Below are 17996 nucleotides of genomic sequence, written 5' to 3'. Positions count from 1 at the left end.
TGGTTTCTGCCCACTTCTCTTACTTCTACTTCTCAGCTAATTTCATGTGAAGGAGAGTTGCAGTGTGCAAACTGTATAGAATAAATATCCATCTTACCATCTGTATCCTTCCCCCCTCGGCGTTTTCCTGACAGGTTTTTGTCTCTCGATGAACACACCTTCTCACTTGAATAGGTTTATTAATTTGAGCAACAGCAACCGACCAAATCTTAAAATGTTTATAGTAAGACGGTTCCCAGTCTTAACTCCAAGCTGTCACCCATGGTGGCAAGACTTTGCTCTGCCTTTTAGATCGTTGCTGATGTATACATGAGCACCGCATTCAGTCCTCAGCTGCTTTCGCGGCCCATGAGCACATTGTGGTCGGACTAAGCAGCTCCCGGGTGGGATTAGAATTAAGTGAGCATGAAGGAGGCTCTCCTCAGTTTCTGATTTGGTTCATGAAGAAAGCAAAAGTCAAATCAGCGAATGTTATAAGAAAATGAGAGTTGTTTCCTCGCCCTCCATTACTCATTTGTCTCAGTTTAACTCTCCTCACTCTCTGGAGCTCATGTAGCAGATCTCATACATGCCAGTGAGTTTCAACCACAAACTGCAGTGGGTGATTCCTCTTTTTTAGTTTCTGCTCTCTCTCTCTCTTTAAAAGCGTAATCAACGGTAGTGTTTGCGTGGATTAAAAGAACAGCCAACATTGCCCTTGGGCCCATGATGACTCATCCCTCACCTACACTGCATTTGGTAACATAATAGTGAGTGAATAGTACATTGTTTACTCGGGAGTACTTGTAATTGACGGTGTTTTTTTCCGAGGTCACGAGTTTGCTCACTTGACTCGGAAAATAAACAGTAGTGGTGAAATAACATGATTGTTTGATTGATGCAGGCATTCATACATTCATCTATTTGTTTGCCTGTACCACCATTACCAGTGTGTCTTCTTTGCAAAGTTCCTTTGGGAAGTTGGAAATGTAGTTTTCATGAGCAATTTCTTCAGACATTATTGTTATGGCTGCAAAGTATGGAGATGTTTTGCAATGCTGGATAACAATAAGGGACAGGCATTTGCATTGTATCAGGCAAATGTTTGAGGAGGAGCACGTCTTCCTCTTAACACACACTGCCCAGAGCCATGAGCCGTTATCGTACTTGTTTCATTCACTTTTCATGCATCTTAGAAAGTAAGAGCAGCGCCTTCCTCTAGCTTTATACGTTTTGTCATTTTATTGCTTCACCACCACACTTGTATTTCTAGCTTTAAACATTGCTCCCTCTCTCTTCCACCCCTTTCTTTTTCCTCCTATTCTTGTTGACTGATTGGAGCGAGCTGGAGCCGCTCGGTATGGAAATGAACCTGGAGCCCAGGACACGCGAGCTCTCAGTGACCCAAATGCATACACTCTCGCGCTTACATCGAATATGTCATGTGTGTTGATTAATTGGGTGGTTGAAGGCTAGTATAAAGAAAATACTGTAACTGAAGAGACTTGTGCTGGAGTGCTGGAGTGCTGGAGGTTAATAGCCAGTATAACAGGGTTGAACTAGTTAAAACATCTGACAGAGGAACCCCTAAAAGTGTCAGGAATTGCATTTAATAAATAATGTGAAAAACGACAGAAATAATCTACCGTGATTAAATAACGGCCTTGAAAAGATTGACTATCCTGCTTTCTCCTCTCACCTCCTGATTATAATTGGCTGATTTCATGAGGCACAAGAGAAAATCTGTGGGGTGTTTTTTTTTTTTCCAAACAAAATTACAGGCAACTATACCGAGGAGTGTGTGAGTCAAAACAAACAGCTGAGTGTGTTTGTAGTATTGATTCCACAGTGTGTTGCTTAATGTTAGTGTAAATTAGCAATCACAAGCTTTTAAACCACTGCTGACACACACACACACACACACAAAAATAGGGAAATTGAGAAAACAATGGCTTCAGACATAAAGATAAAGAAAAAAACAACTGGAGGTGGAGAAAATGAAAAAAGGCTATTTCTTATAGACACACAGACCGTGAAAATGGTAAATCTATAATTGAGTTTGAAAACTCTGTGTGTGCATGTGTGTCTGCTTTCATCAAGAGATTATTGACTACTGAGTTTCCTCTTCCTACTTACTGACTTCCTTTAGAAGAGGACCAATCAGAAGAGGTAAATTAAGAAGCCACTTAGCGTAACTACTCTACTAAGAGGGCTGCACACACACACACACACACACACACACACACACACACACACACACAAATAAATAGGGACAAACAGACTGTGACGTAAAGGCATTATTACAAAAGGGCACAGGTAACGGTTCAACTAAAATCAGATGGGATATGCAGGTTGTCAACATGTTGTCTCATTTTCATCCCTCCTTCCTTTGTCAATCAATCCAAACTTCAGACATTGGTCTAGCAGGACACCTTGCCGCTAACATGCAAAAGATAAGTCCATTTTAATTGAATGTATTCAAATCATGCTGATTTCACAGAATAAAGTAAATATGTTTCAGTCTCTGTCTCTCTCTTCCTCACTCTGAGAGGTTGTGAAACACCCTCATTCCAGGCAGAGGTATGTAATGGCGCTGGTAGGGAACATAACACAACATTATTACTGATCCAATTTATCAGCCGCTAAAATACCTCTAAGAGCAAGGGAAGTGTAGCAGGCCCATTTCTGACCTCCCTCTTCATTCTGTTTTTACCTCATCTAACATGACGGATTGTTTTGTCCCTCTTTCTCTGTCCATTTGTCTCCATTATGTCCTCTCGTGTTTTGTCATTATCACAGAAATGGGCCTCATGTAAACCAGGTAAAGTTATAGATTCATAGATGGAACTAACAATGACCGCATTCACATAAACACAAAGCTGTGTCTTATTAGGATTCTGATTCCACTCAGCGAGCATCTTGCTTTATGCAAGGATGCAGCACGGACTCTTTAACTATTGATAACAACCCCTACGATCACTACATACTGTACAAACTATTTAGATCAGCTTTGATATTTACTTAATATTTTTTGTTAATAGACTATACATTTTATGTATATACCAGTGTCACACTCCTGTTGGAAATAAACATATTTCAATACTTTAAAACTACTACTACTACTACTACTGCTACTACTACCATTATTATTATCATTATTTTTACTATCAGTATGATGCACGTCAGATCTCAAGACTTGCCAATTCTAGATACCCCAACGGGAAAAACTGAACTTGGAACATTAACCTAATTCTCTTACACATAATCAGTGTGGACAATGTGGACATGTATTCATCTGCTGCCTGGTGGGCAAACAATTTTAAATGATTATTTTTTAATAAATTTGAATCTCTGTCTCTACCACTTCAAGCTTCTATTAAGTTATGCAAATAGCAACTGGGCCAATAGGAATTTGTTTTTGTCATATCCCGTCTAGTGACATGTTGACGTATTCTGTGGGCCCTTTAAGACAGACTGTGTGATATCCTCAGTCAGTGGGAATCCAGTCGGAAGCTACAATTCACAGACTGTGCAATGCAGTTAGGGCAGGAAAAAGCAATTGCATTAAGAACCAACAGTGGATTTATCAGAGCTGTGTACTGTGTGAAGCAAAGGGTGTTGATTTAGCTGCCTCTTAAATATGAATGTTGTGTATTGTTTTTAGCTTTGGCTTAAACATTATTCAAGTTTATGGCCTTTCTCCCTCCTCAAAAGTCTTCAGAATAAAATTTGAGAGCACTGGCTATGGTTCAATAAAAAGGAATGTTTTTCACCAACCGACCATGTTTGAAAGGCATAAATTCTGTTCAATGACTGGCTGCCACTGTGGGTTGCCTTTCAAAGCATTGACTGCAAGTCTACTTTTCAGAGTGTGGGATTCACATTTTCACTTCCCCAAAAGTTAGCACCTCTCCTGCCCCACCCTACTGTTCCCTTTAAGCTATATATATATATATATATATATATATATATATATATAATCCACACTTTGCTGCAGCAAGAGGGTTGTGAATCATTGTGATACATGATTTGTTTGAGGGAGCAGTGACAATAATCACACAGCATAGGATATCTGGTACAATGCAATAACGTTTTTCCTTTTATTTTTCTGGTTGAGGGCTAAAAACTGCAGTAGATTACAAAGCCAATATTTTTGGTCCTTTTTTCTAATTTTTGTTTGACTATTCACAGAAATATCGCACCGGTAACATTATTAGAAAAGCTGTCATTGAGTGGACTAATGCCGGCAGCCTTGTCGTGGTATTGACCTCAAATGAGACGTGTTGTCAGTCTAACTCTGTTTCCATCTCTCTCTGGCTCTCTTTTTGCGTCCCCCCCCCCCCCCCTCCCACTCTCCCTAACTCTTTTTCCTCTCCTCACCTCACCTTCCCACTCTCTAAAAGATGAAACCAATTTTTCAGCCCCCGCAGGAGACAAATTACTCCTAATAATCCCTTGTTTCCTGAAGAGGGCCTCTTTCTTTCCCACTCAGCCAAGAGACCAGAACTTTAATGCGGAATTAGGAGGAAAATGTCAGCGAGGGCTCGGTAATGATAGGCAGTGTTCTGCTTTTCATTATTGCCCTGTAACGAGAGAACTCACTGCATTACCACATCGGTATTGTTGATAAGCTGACTTTTGATTTGGGAGATGGTCGAAGATTTCTGAGAGTTGAATCACCCAGGCAGATCAGACAGAGAAACAACGTTTAAAGCTGAGTGCTGAGTGCTCCTGATGCAGTAATGTGTAGTTTGTTGAACTATGTAACAGCTGTAAAGATCCCACATTTTGTCACATGGTTGTACATTCTGTGATATTATACTTTTATTCCATTCCTCAGATGTGGAATTGTTTAGGAAGGAGGATGCAGGACATTGTGAAAGCTTTCACATCCGGCTCACTTTGAAGATTCTAACTCATAATTTGATTCCTTATCCTTCCATCCTCCGAACACCCAAAAACGTGGCTGCTTTCATCTCAGTGACCGTCACAGAGACCCCTCTCAAACAACCAACTAGCAATCAACACCTGGTCAGCTGTTTTGGTAAACAAATAGGGTGACCCCAATGGCTTGTGATAGCAGCCATTTTGATGCTTTTAGCCAAAGGAGAGGGCCAGTGAAGAGATGGAGGGAGAGCAAATTAAACTGGGAGAGTAGGTGTATGTATACAAAGATCAAAGATATGTGTATTTGGTTGTGTGTGTCCTGTGTTAAAGTTAACTTACATTAATATACCTAAGTAACAAACATACTTATTTTAACTGAAACCATTATCTTTTGTTCCAATTCATAACGTGTTTAAAACTTTGACCATTTAACTATAACAATGTACTAGCAGGTGCAGTTTGGCCGGTCTGACGCATTAGAATGATAGTGAGAACAACTGAAACAACTATTTAATGGGCTGATAACACTCAAATGGTTAAATTCAATTGCTTGTATACCAGACGGTAGTGGACGCTAAGTGATTTGATCAGTATGAAAATAGTAATAACACCAGGGCCTTCAGAGTTACCGGATCTCAACCCAACTTAAGGCTTATCATAGGAGATTTTGGACGCGTAAGAAAGTGCTCTCCACCTCCGTCATCAAAAAATAGCGGTAACTTTGGGAAGAATGGTGTTCATACCTCCGGTAGAGTTCCAGAGACTTCTAATCTAAGAGGCATTGCAGCTGTTATGGGGGCCTGTGGTTACTTAGTCGTGCATTGCCAGACCTATCTGGGTTGTTGCATACTAGCATACAAAAACTATGATCCTTGCATCGGATGGCTATTTTTCAGTTCGTCCATGTATATTGTATCTATCCCTATTAAATAAACCATAAATAAATGAAGTCTACACAGCGCTGTGTCAGCTCCACATATTATCATTCTGGTACAGGGTAAAAAACACTCTGGCTTGTTTGTATTTCTTTAAACCAATCACAATCGTCTTGGGCAGTGCTAAGCACAGGATGCAGCGATGGTTTTCCTTAACTTTGTCACCTATTCCTATTTAAATCCACAAAGGGACCAAATTGATTCTCTTCTGATGGAACAAAAGCAACCAAGAAACTGTGTGTTATTCAAAATATAATCATGTAAAAGGAGAATTACTTCAAGGCCCTCTTTGTCAAGTTAGTGGTAATTAATGACATAAACAGACACATTTTAAATTGACGCCTACAAAGCTCAAGGCTCAAATGTAAATACCAACTTAAATCCATGATTTTTAATAAAAAATATAAATGCTTCTGTTTTAAAGTAGCAGGGGATGAGGCATAGCATTACTCACTCCAGAGCACTATTCACACTGCCCCCTTAAAAAAAAAAAAAGCTAGCAAAATCCCAACAGCACTGCTATTTGAAATGATGGTTTCAAGCTTGCTTTTGCAGTGTGTCAAAGAGACAGGGGTTGCAAAAGCCCTGAACAAAATTGGGTTTTCTCACTAGGGCTTTGCTGTTTGAAGGAGGGCTATCAGGCCAGATTAGCTCTACCTCAGTGGTAATGGAACTGGGAGTATTTTGAAAAGCATCCTCCTCCTCCTCCTCACTTTTTAGCCTGAGGTTCTTGGTTGCTGTAGCCAGAGCAGTGATGTCTGTTAAGGGATGTGTCTGTTTTGATCTGTGAATGTAAGAAGTAATGGTGAGACATGTTACAGATGAAAGCCGACCATTTTAAATGCGGTCTTTTCCTTCACCTGACCCTGTCTGATAAAAGGAAGAACAAGTCCAAAGTCATCATTTTTATGTAAAGGTTTGCTCTCTTTTCCAGACAGGAAGCATTGAATTCAACTCAGTTTTGACTTTTTGATGCCAAATATACATTACCTAATGCGCAGACATTTGCATTTTATAAAAGTTTATTTTAACTTTATAATTGTATTTATACATTTCAACATTATTTCAGTTTTGTATCTATACGATAGGAACTGCTCGTGACAATGATTTGCCAGCAAGGAGAAATAATGGGAAATGTAAAGATTGGAAAGGAAGGGAATGAGAAAGAATAAAAAAGTGTATTGATGATTTTCTTTGTCTTGTCATTCACTTTCTCAGAGTTCCATTGTTGCATTTTAATCAAATTACATCACATTATTTCTTTCTATCTTCCAAATATGCAAATAATGACTTATGTTCAGTTTTTATTACTTTTGATGTGAACTTAACATTTTTTTGTCAATTGTTTGTGTCAATGCTTCTTATACTAAAATCTAGACTCAAAATAGGATACAATGCCTATGAAGACCTAAAGAGGCCAGGTGCGCTTAAGGCTCACCAGGACTGACACCTGCCAGCATGACGCATACACGGGGGAAGCATCAGTGCATGAAGGTAGGTGTGTAAGACTGTACCTGCTTGGTTGTGTATCCATATTTGCGAGGCTGCTTGTCATTTTGAAACCTGTGAAGGTGAAACCTGCTGTGTGTGTGTGACCAGGAGGCTTGTAGCAACAGGAGGGGGTAAGCAAGCTGACCTTTCGAGCTTTGATCAACCTGAGGGAAGGGGATGAGCTAGAGGTGTCAGCAGGAAGGTTAGGAGGAGGGAAATGGAGGGGAAAATCTATTCCAGCATAAGAAATGTGTGCTGCTGGGTATATCAACATGTATGCTCACCGATATCAGTAATGCAATTCAATATCTATCTGTATCTGTGCTCATCTATCAGGTCATCTCTTACCTCAGCTAGTGGTACGATTCCCTGTATGTCAGCGTTGCTGATGTAGAGGTGCGAGACTTTCTCCGTTTGCCTGGAAGATGTCTGCATGCCAGTTAGGTACTCGATGTTCCAGTGTAGAGTCTGGGTTGGCACCAGGTTGATCACATTATCCACCTCAAATTCCAGCTGCATCACCTCATATGACGGACTTTCCAACCTGCAGACACGGAGAGAAAGTGGAAGGAAAAAGAAATGTATTTTTTCAGGATATTTAAATCTTTTACATTTTCTGTATTTTCCTGCAAAGACCTCCTCTGAAGAGCCCAGATAACTACGCTGACTGGCCAGACAATGTGAAGAGTGCCCTGGATAAACATTTCAAAAGAAACACTGATTACTGGTCACATTTTAAGATGATAATGCTTGCAAAGTGCATTGTAAAAACACAGCAGCATTGGTGACCAAAGAATATCACTCTCAGGTCTCATTTAGGTCAACGCAACCTTTATGTCCACTTCCTCATAATAGAACAATACTCTGTCACAGATAATGGTAACTTTAAGTTCAGGATTTTGTTTTTGTCAGCATCAAAATATATTGTATCCCAAGTCCAGAGTATTTGAGTAATCAGTGAAACAATAAAAGCCCTTAACAATATTTGGAGCTGAGAAAAAATAAATCTGTTGTTTACGTCCCCGCCAAGCATCTACTGCTACTTGTGAAGATGTAATTATGATGATAATAAAGGTGATGACGGCGAGGATCTTGGTGATGGCGGTGATAATGATGTGCTTCTGGCTTGAGGACTGCTCAGAAGAGGACAATGCTATCCACACCTGCACATGTGTGTGTGTGTGTTTCTGTAAGTGTGTGTGGGAGAGATATGAGGAGTCAAATAATGGCATCCAAAAATAATGAGACATTTTACAATTTAGGAGCCATTCTGCTTTATGCTTTATGCACTCTAAAAAGTGCATTCATTTGCCTCTCTCTTTATGTTGGTGTGTGTGATACTATTGTTCTGTTTACAATGCTGAAGTTCTGTGTTATTACCACGGACTAGTAGCATTGCTAAATATGTTTTTGATGCAGGTTCATAGCTACGTTATGTTAGCTTAGCTTAGCATAAAGACTGAAAACAAGGGACATAGCTAGCCTGGCTCTTTCTAAAACAGAAATAAGTCTCGCTACTAGCACCGCCAAAGCCACTGAGTGATTCCAAGAGACATTATCAATCTTAAAATCATTACAAGGATCTATCATTTATTATCAAAAGAATCTGTTAATAACATCTCCAGACAATCACTTCCAGTTTCAATTTAAACTTTCTACCTGGCACCTTTAAAAAAAACAAAAAGAAGGAAATCCTGTCATTAATTCCAACTCTCTATTCTGATTCCTACATACAGAGATTTGTCATTTTGTCATTTTGACAACTTGGATTCGTGCTGCACATCATGCCCTCACAGCTTTGTAGACTCATTACCCGCTTTTACTCTCTGCCTGTCAGACTGCTTCTCTGCTGCTAGTGTGAATAACACACCGTTGTATCATTTGTCCCCACAGAACATCTTTGCATCTTCTTCTTCGAGACCTCAGCCACCGATGTCATAGTTATTTGGAAGTCAGGGTCCTGGCCAGATTCAGAATGAATCAATGAATGAATGACCAAAGACACAAAATCAAAGAAAATGCCCACACGCTCAATAAAATGTTCAGTTGGTTGTGCTTTTATCTGGAGCACACAGAGCAAAAGAAACACGGCGGTTTTAAATAAAACACGATCTGAAATGTGACAGTACGTTTTCCGCGGTCAAGATAGTAGTGAAATATACCCACTTACAGTTCCCAGTGAGAGCATCCTGGGTGGGATTTTAGAGATAAACATTAAACACGCACCACAGTCGACTGTTTCACAGTGTCACGAGAGATGCTTCGAAAATATTTTAGACACAAAAATATCAACAAAATATCGCTGACTGAACGTCCGACTGAACGCAAATTGATTTTTGAGTCAAGGTTCAATAGCTGTCTTACAGGCATCTCGGACACACACACACACACACACACACACACACACACACACACACACACACACACACACACACACACACACACACACACACAGATATATAATGGTTAAAGGTCATGACAAAGCCAATTGCTGAGGGTCTGTGATATCTGGCCCGTGGGTGTGTGTGAGTGTGTGTGTCTAGGCAGATGGGGTGAGCGATGTCTTACACGGATAGATTAAGGAGGGAAAACTGATGGGTGTCAGCTCCCCTTGACCTCTTCCCGATCCTTCCATCATGCTTGCTTTTCTTTCATCTACCCCTCCCCATATGTCTGCTTCTCTCTATCTGTTACCAAACCCCAGCCTGACATCATATTATAGTCATCCCGTCTTTCAACAGAAACCACAATTTTACCCCAGCCTGCCTACATGGCTCCCCTTTAAAAAAATCGTTTTTTATTTCATCATTTTATCATTATTGCATTAGTGGCTTTAAAAGTGGCAAGCTCCTGTTTTCAATGGCTGCTATATGGGACAATAAATTATGTTATTGCAGATTGCGATAAAAAACACAGGTAGTGAGTTGATCACGGTGAATTTCCATGATCGGGATGATTGAGAATATCCTCATGAGTGACTTGAAAAATCTGTCTTGCTCGCTATCAGGGAAGTTATATTTTCATAAACCCATTTTCATTGCATTTTGAAGTATCACGTCAGAAAAGCTCTATGGAAATGGCAAAAATTCAGTATTATGTTGTTTTGACTTTTTTTTAAAAGAGTTGGTGCGCTATGGGGATATGGAAACATCTTTGCTGAATAAGTTCTGACATAGTGAACATTTAAATCACATGATAATGCACAGAAACATTGCTGGTAGAAGCAACAACAGGTATGTGTGGCCCGATGAGACCGAAGTAGAAGTAAAGAACTAAAACTCTCCATTTTTCTCTCATAGATGGCGTCTTGTTTTGTTTCCGGTTCACAACCTCTACTTCTTCTACTGTGTTTAGTGGCAGATTACAGCTATGCATAAAGCGTGGTCTACACCGCCAACTTCATATAAACAATAAATCTTGTCCCCAAAAAGGACAAAATTAAGATTACGCTTGTGGAACCCATATAATGGCCGTTTCTGAATCACGGTTAACTCCTGCTATTCCTGATTATTTTCTCTCAATAGATATGTACCATCTATAGGAGAGATTGCACTGATAAAACTGGCAATGGAGTTGCTTTTTATGCGAGTCAGAAATGTGTACACTCAATAACACAAATTGAAACTGAGACGTTGCAATTGGTTGTAAATTTGACATGTCAACATGCAATTACTGTCACATAAGGCCCCAAATGTCAGTGCAAGTGTTTATTTATCGCTGCCCACTGATGTTGTAAAATCCGTAAAAATGAAGGAGCTTGTTATATTGGGTGAAATCAATCTGGACTGGAATGTCAGCTCAGAATCACTGAAAGCTACCGCAATAAAGCTCGGTGTCTATCAATTAATCAAGGAGCCGGCTATAATCTGTAACACTCGCAGTTCAGTCCTTGACCTGATCTTTACAAAACGACCCTCTAAATATGCACCGTCTTAAGTAATTCACACCACAATATCAGCTCACTCACTTATTCACGCTGTTAGGAAAACCGTCAACACCCTGAGAAGCCCGACTCTCCACTTTATCTCAAAAATATCAAACTCAAAACTACTTCAGTTTAATGCAAAAATGAGAGAGATTGATGAACTGTCATTTGAAAGACAGAAAGAGTTCTGAGTTCAAATACTACGAAAAAACGATGTCACTGCCTACAAGATAATCACGGCTGACTGAACTACAAGAGATACATTCTGAAATCCTGAAACTATTAAAAAACGATATTCTTTCTCTCAATACAAATAACTCCTCGGAAAACATGGGAGAGTAACAGACATTTCATAGAGCTCAGCAAAAAATACTACCACTGAACTGCACAAGGCTATGGCTGTGCATTTCCAAAAATAATTATTTAAACTGCCCGAAACCTAAAACATTATGGCACTGAAAAAGACACAGAAAAGACACGTAAAAAGAAAGACAATATCAATATTTTTTAACAATTTATCAATATCACTTTACAAGGCACTCCTACTACTGAAGTGAAAAGATTGTAAGTGGTTTCAATAATTATTTTGTTACATCTGTTCAAGAACCCCCCCCCCCCCCCCCCCACCCCCCACCTGTTTCTTCTTCTACATCCACCAACTTTCTTTCTCCGAGATCACACAGAATGAACTATCTGATATTTGGAACTCTTTGAAACATTCTCCCGCTTGTGATGTGTAACAATTAAAAATGCATTTTCTTGAGACTCATGCTGACGGCCCTATGCCTCTTCTCCACTGTCTGATCAACCTGTCTGTATAAGGCCGTATATCTTTACCTCCGGCTGGACAACTTCTCAAATCACCACCATTTTTAAATCTGAGGCTCCAACTTTTGTTTCAAACTCAAAGGCCAATATTCATTTTCCAAGTTATATTTCAAAATGATTGGAAGAAAAGTCGTAAAGGTGCTGGACAGATGTGTTAACTTATAGTATTTAAAGAAGATTTGGTGTATCCTTCCAAGTTGAACTAAGTCCTTATTGGACCCACACCAATGAGTGGTGTGCGTTCTATCCAAACATCCAGGCCTGCATTATTATTATTTAACATATATATGTGCTTCACTCAATAAAGGTCGTGTTGTTGGAGGCATTTCATTGATTTTCATAAAGCCTTTGATACAGCGAATCATGACGTCCTGCTGAGCAGACTCAGCTCATTTCAACCTTCCTCTTCTCTGGTAATGATGCTCTGCTCATATCTATCTAACTACTACACACATCATCCAGCCATTACATTTTACTCTCAGACCCAGAACAATAACTCCCCTCCACCACTTAATGCTCTACATCCAAGACACAACTCAAGTCAGGAATACATCACTAGATCAATTTTGCATGCACTTATTCCATTACTGCCTTGCAAAAGCAATTATGGTCAGAGATCTTTTTTTTTCATACGTACACTAAAATCTGGAATGAGATCCCATATCACATTAAAGCAATAATCTCTATTACACATTTTAAACAGGCATATAAACACTGTCTGATGGAAGAAAATACCTGCCACTACTGATTTTACATATTGCTCTCTCCTCTTAAGTCCTCTCCTTTGTTATGTCTGCACAGCTGTTTGTGTTCGTCCATCTTGTTTTGGTTTGTGTTTGCGACGGTAATGTTATTCTGTCTGTTATGTGCTGCAGAAGAAGAACAGAAGCCTGGCTCGACTTGATGGCTTTTGGGCGGCAGTAGTTACCATCATCATAGGTGCTCTGCTAAATGAGCTCAAGTCTTCAATCTGGTAATTATTTATTTCACATTATATGATATGGGGTGGACGTCAAACATTCCCATGTTGAGGACTTCACATCATGTGACGACTCAAGACAACTCAATGACTGTAAAGTTAAAGTGGCAGTCCTGATCCAATGTAGACACGCGGATCGCACGCTCCAAAAGCGAGACAGACGCCATCGAGGTGCACGAAGCTCCTGTAGTTCAGAGGGCAACGGCTTTGTCCCAAGAGACAGGAGCGCAACCTCCCAAGCATCTTGATGAAGAGGATGAATGCGACAAAGCTGGCGTTTTCCACACGTTTTTAGATGCAACATGTGAACCACAGACACCCAGTTTGTAATACTGCAAATATATAAATATTGCAATACTTTTCATCAATGGGCAATAGCTTGTGACTTAACTGACATGTATCGAAATTATCGATAAATAATAATCTTCGAGATTTAAAAGATATTGTGCATTGACAATATAGCACCCTATCCAATAAATGTGGGTTCAATTGCCCTAAATAACAGGCTTTGGCTGACAGGAGGCATATATGTTTGTTTGACATTGAGGAACTTTGTTATTATCAAAGACCAACTTGGATATATCAGAACTTCCAGAAAGACAAAAATTGGCAATTACGGTTATTATAATGTGACACGAAAGCAGCATTTGTTGTTGGTAGTTGATTAGTTGAGGTTATATATGTCTAGGATATATTTCTACAACAAGCATCACTCTCTGTCTTTGTCAATCCAACTACCCTCTCAAGCCACCCTGTGCAATCACAGGCCTCCGTCAGATAAAGTGTCATGAGTGCCTTTCTGAAGGACACACTAAAGAGTTCAGTATGTGATGCTGTAGAGTAGCAAAGAGTGACAAAAGAAAAAAGAGACATCTTTGTCCACATCTTTTCACGAGATACAATGAGAATTTTGGTGAGTGTGTCCATCAATACGACTCGTTGTTTCAAGGACACTGTAGAAGTAGCATTATTTCATAATTTTCTAGGGAGAAACCTAAACTACAGCAGAGGTTTAGACACATACACAGCGAGACACAATGTTCTGTCACTCTCATCACACTCAGACACATGCACACAGGCAATGCACAAGCTACACACCTCTCTCTGTGTCTCGCACACGCACACACGTGCTCATGCACACACGTACAAAGAACCACCCAGAAAACGTTGAGTGTGTTTGGGTGCAGTGTAATCGCTGGAGCTGAAAAAGCAATGTGTCTGCAGTGACAGGTTCATTCAGGTGTTAGCACCGTCCCAACCACAAGGCTCCCAAACAATATTACACTGTCCTCTAGTGTATACCTGTTCGCCTACACACATACACTCTCACACACACACACACACACACACACACACACACACACACACACACGGCAACACACACACATTAGAACATTGTTCAGCAACACTCAAAACCAACCAAACAAAACTAGTGCAGAAGTTGTCACTTTCTCACCGTCTGAGTGTTTTTTCCTTCAGGCAATGCTGACCTTGAGCTATTATCCCTGTTACTGACAAAGTGATGCAGGTTTTTTCTGTCGGTCTGAGAGGTTGAACATGTGTCATCTGATCTGGTTTCAAACCCCTTCTCTCATAGACTTCTATACAATCAGACTTCTTTTTGCAACCAGAGGAGTCGCCCCCTGATGGCCATTAGAAAGAATGCAAGTTGAAGGCACTCTTGACGTTGCTTCACTGTTCAGACGCGGAGGTTGCTGCCTGTGGTGAACATGCATTTCTATTTAGAAGGGAATTCAATTCAATCTTATTAGGTTTGAAGAATCAGAGGAATTAAAGAAGAAGAGAGCAAGAGAGAGAGAATGGGTGTATGCAATTCCATTTTGTTTAAATGGACAGTTTAGCAATCGTGTAGGGAACTGTTGATGCAGACTTGAACATGCAGACATGAACAATGCATAATGCAGTGTTTTAAATATAAGTCATATTCATTGAAATATAAGTTAATTGGCTGGCAAGCAGTAAATATATCCCATGTGCTGACTTTCAATTGCAACACAGTAGGCATAAACCTGTGTTTTGGTGGGTTGTAGAAAGGCATTCTGGGTAGGTTTAGATTCCCCCGCCTGAGGCAAAAGGTACATGGCAAAGAAAAAGTGGTTACACCACAGCATAAATTACAACAATGCTTCACAAACAACTCTTTGAAAGTAAGAATCTGAAGGTGGACTTTATTGCTGACTCACCTGTGGTGCTAGATAATTGAAATAGATTTGATACACAGCGAGACAGACGGGCAGGCATCTTTTTGATAGTGAATGTTTTCTGGCTGGCCTGGCTTAGCCTATAAACCCAGATGAAAAGATACACGTCTGGCAGCAGAGTGTGTCTTGTGAGACTTGCAAACTGGACTCACTTCTTACGCTTGTGTTTAACTGGCTTGGCCCTTCTGGAGTCTCAGAGCTGATTAAGAGAGATGATTGACAATTTTTTTCCTCTGTTTATCTATTTAGCCATCAATTAAACGATTTAGTTTCCAGGCTGGTTCAACAGAGATAAAAAAAATCTTGTTTGCAGCCTCAATGAATTAGTTCTCTCCTCATTCTTAGTCACCTTTCTGTTCTCTTCACTTGCATGTCTGTTTTTCCATTTTTCCATCAATTCTTCTGGATTTTGTGGGCCATTTAACTCAGACTTAAAAATCAACAAATCTCGAATGGATTGCCATGGATTGCACGGTTGAACATTGAAACATAAATTTTGTTAGACAAGACGGGTTTCCGCCAGCTAGTGTATTGCAAGTCGAGCGGCCCGTAACATTAGCGAGTAGAGCGAGTGAAAGAGAGAGAGTGAAAGAGAGAGAGTGAAAGAGAGAGAGAGAGAGGAGAGAGAGCGGGCGTGTGAGTAACAGTAAAGGGGTTAGCCCGAAGTTAGCAACAACCTTGGCCCAGGCTCACTTAAGGTGGGCTGACCTTTAAGGTGAACCAGCTATTCTCATTTTAGTGACAAGCTGCTGAGTCAAGTGCAATACCTAGTGGTCAAATTTGGTATATCGGTCCAGTGAGTTGCTCGGCTCAATATCAAGCCTGTTTGAACATTTTTACACTGGCCTAACTCAACTGCTGTGTCTTTGTCTCGTAGCAAGAGTGTGTGTGTGTGTGTGTGTGTGTGTGTGTGTGTGTGTGTGTGTGTATTCTCGTGCTGCCCCCTGGGTCAGTGCACCAAGTATCCTTTTCTTTTGCTCATATAACAAATGACTGCCGCACACACACATGCATACCTTGAGACACTTCCAATAGCCTCACCGTAGACGTGGATACGCAGTCAAGGTCAGTTCATCTGTGTGTCACAGCTTTAATAAGAGACACACAAAGCATTTGAGATGTTTCTTACACACACATCCTCACACCATTGCTTGAAGGATAAAGTCAAGTCTCACAGTTAACTAGGCTCATTGCTGTACCCAATATATGCCAGATACACACACACACACACACACACACACACACACACACACACACACACACACACACTAGATTACTACCAGAGCATCTGATCTGAAACTGATTAGTTTTACTTTCTCGGGAGGGAGACAGATTTCACTCCTGTGTTCCCTTTAGAGTTTGATTTTAAGTGTTGCAATATTCATCAGTGAGTATAAATTACTTTTGAAATAAATATGAGCACGGTGGTTGATTATGATAGAGTTCGACTTTTCCCTAAAACTTGTACTGTTTTCAGAGGAGTTCAGCTCAGTGTGGCTCCTTAGTAATTCACACCCGGTTGCTGACCCCTCGCTGGCTTTTTCCTCCTGAGGAGAAGCAGGTAAAGGAAAATCTCTCCCTTTGAGTCACCCTCAAAGTTGCAAAACACACACACACACACACGCTCGCACAATGTAGTGCAGGGAGGACAGGTTGTCTTATCAAAGTGTACTGTAGGAAAGTGGTGGTCTCAGGGGAAATTCAAAGGACAATAGAGAACAAATACACACACACACACACACACACACTAACAGACATGCACCGCTGGCAAGGCGAGAGGAAACATCCCCTGGGAGAATACAAGGCAGAAAATAAAGGATGGAAGAGGGAGGAGGACAAGAAAAAAGGCAAAGGCAATTTTTTTCTCTTTTTGCTCAGAGAAAGTTGTCATTTAGAGCATTTCCCCTCAGCACCCGCACAGCCAGTGGCTGACAGCAGGTGTGTGTGTGTGTGTGAGAGAGAGAGAGAGACACAGGGGGTTTTGTAGAGAAACATTTGATATGAGACTACCACAAGATAGAGGTGAAGGATAGATAGACAGAGAGACGAAGATAAAAAGCACTACATGGAAACAGAGGTAATAACACTCTCTCTCTCTCGCTAACACACTCACACACGCTCACACACACGGCTGTCAGAGATGTGTTAGCTACAAACGGCGAGACAGAGAGAGACAGAAGAAAAGGCAAGACGACACCAGGCGGAACCACAGGCCGACAACACTGTCACAGCCATCACCCACCTTCACCTTCACTGTGTTTGTATGTGTGTGTAAGAGAGAGAGAGCGAGAGAGCGTGTGTGACAGCTGGACGCAGAGATGCAACGCACCATCGTAGACAACCCCTGTCAGTTTGGCTTAAGACAACCCCGAACTGTGTCTGTGTGTGTGTGTGTGTGTGTGTATGTATGTGAAGAGCGCATATCAGTGTGCATTTTTGTGTGTATTTCACCTCAACCTGGCAGTCCATCAGCCATTCACACTTAATTTCAACACCTCAATGTGCACTTGGTTGCACACAAGCAACCATCCATCCACACACACACACACACACACACACACACACACACACACACACACACACACGGACACCCGCTGAGTCTTTTTAACCTGGTTTAGCCTCCACTGACCAGCTGTCAGATCTGGGTTGCCATCAGTTACCAAGAGCTCTATAATGTCAAGGGAAATGGAAAAGAAAGATGATAGAGACGGCGAGAAGGAAATCCGGTGCTATTTTAAACTCTCTAGTAG

The 17996-nt window shown here is 40.7% G+C and overlaps 1 protein-coding gene across 1 annotated transcript in view; it reads right to left on the bottom strand.

The window, feature by feature from the left end:
- LOC142964558 (transmembrane protein 132C) overlaps positions 1 to 17996 on the bottom strand; it is a 210159-nt gene that overhangs the window by 50082 nt on the left and 142081 nt on the right. The window contains exon 5 of the mRNA XM_076104924.1: positions 7641 to 7836. Within this exon, the coding sequence (XP_075961039.1) occupies positions 7641 to 7836 (196 nt within the window). The remainder of the gene's footprint in view (positions 1 to 7640; positions 7837 to 17996) is intronic.

This window comes from Anarhichas minor, unplaced genomic scaffold (assembly GCF_050575085.1).
Source record: "Anarhichas minor isolate MPS153535 unplaced genomic scaffold, ASM5057508v1 ptg000030l, whole genome shotgun sequence".
Classification (NCBI taxonomy): Eukaryota; Metazoa; Chordata; class Actinopteri; order Perciformes; family Anarhichadidae; genus Anarhichas; species Anarhichas minor.
Note: the sequence above shows the minus strand (reverse complement) of the source record. Positions and strands in the feature narration are given on the sequence as shown.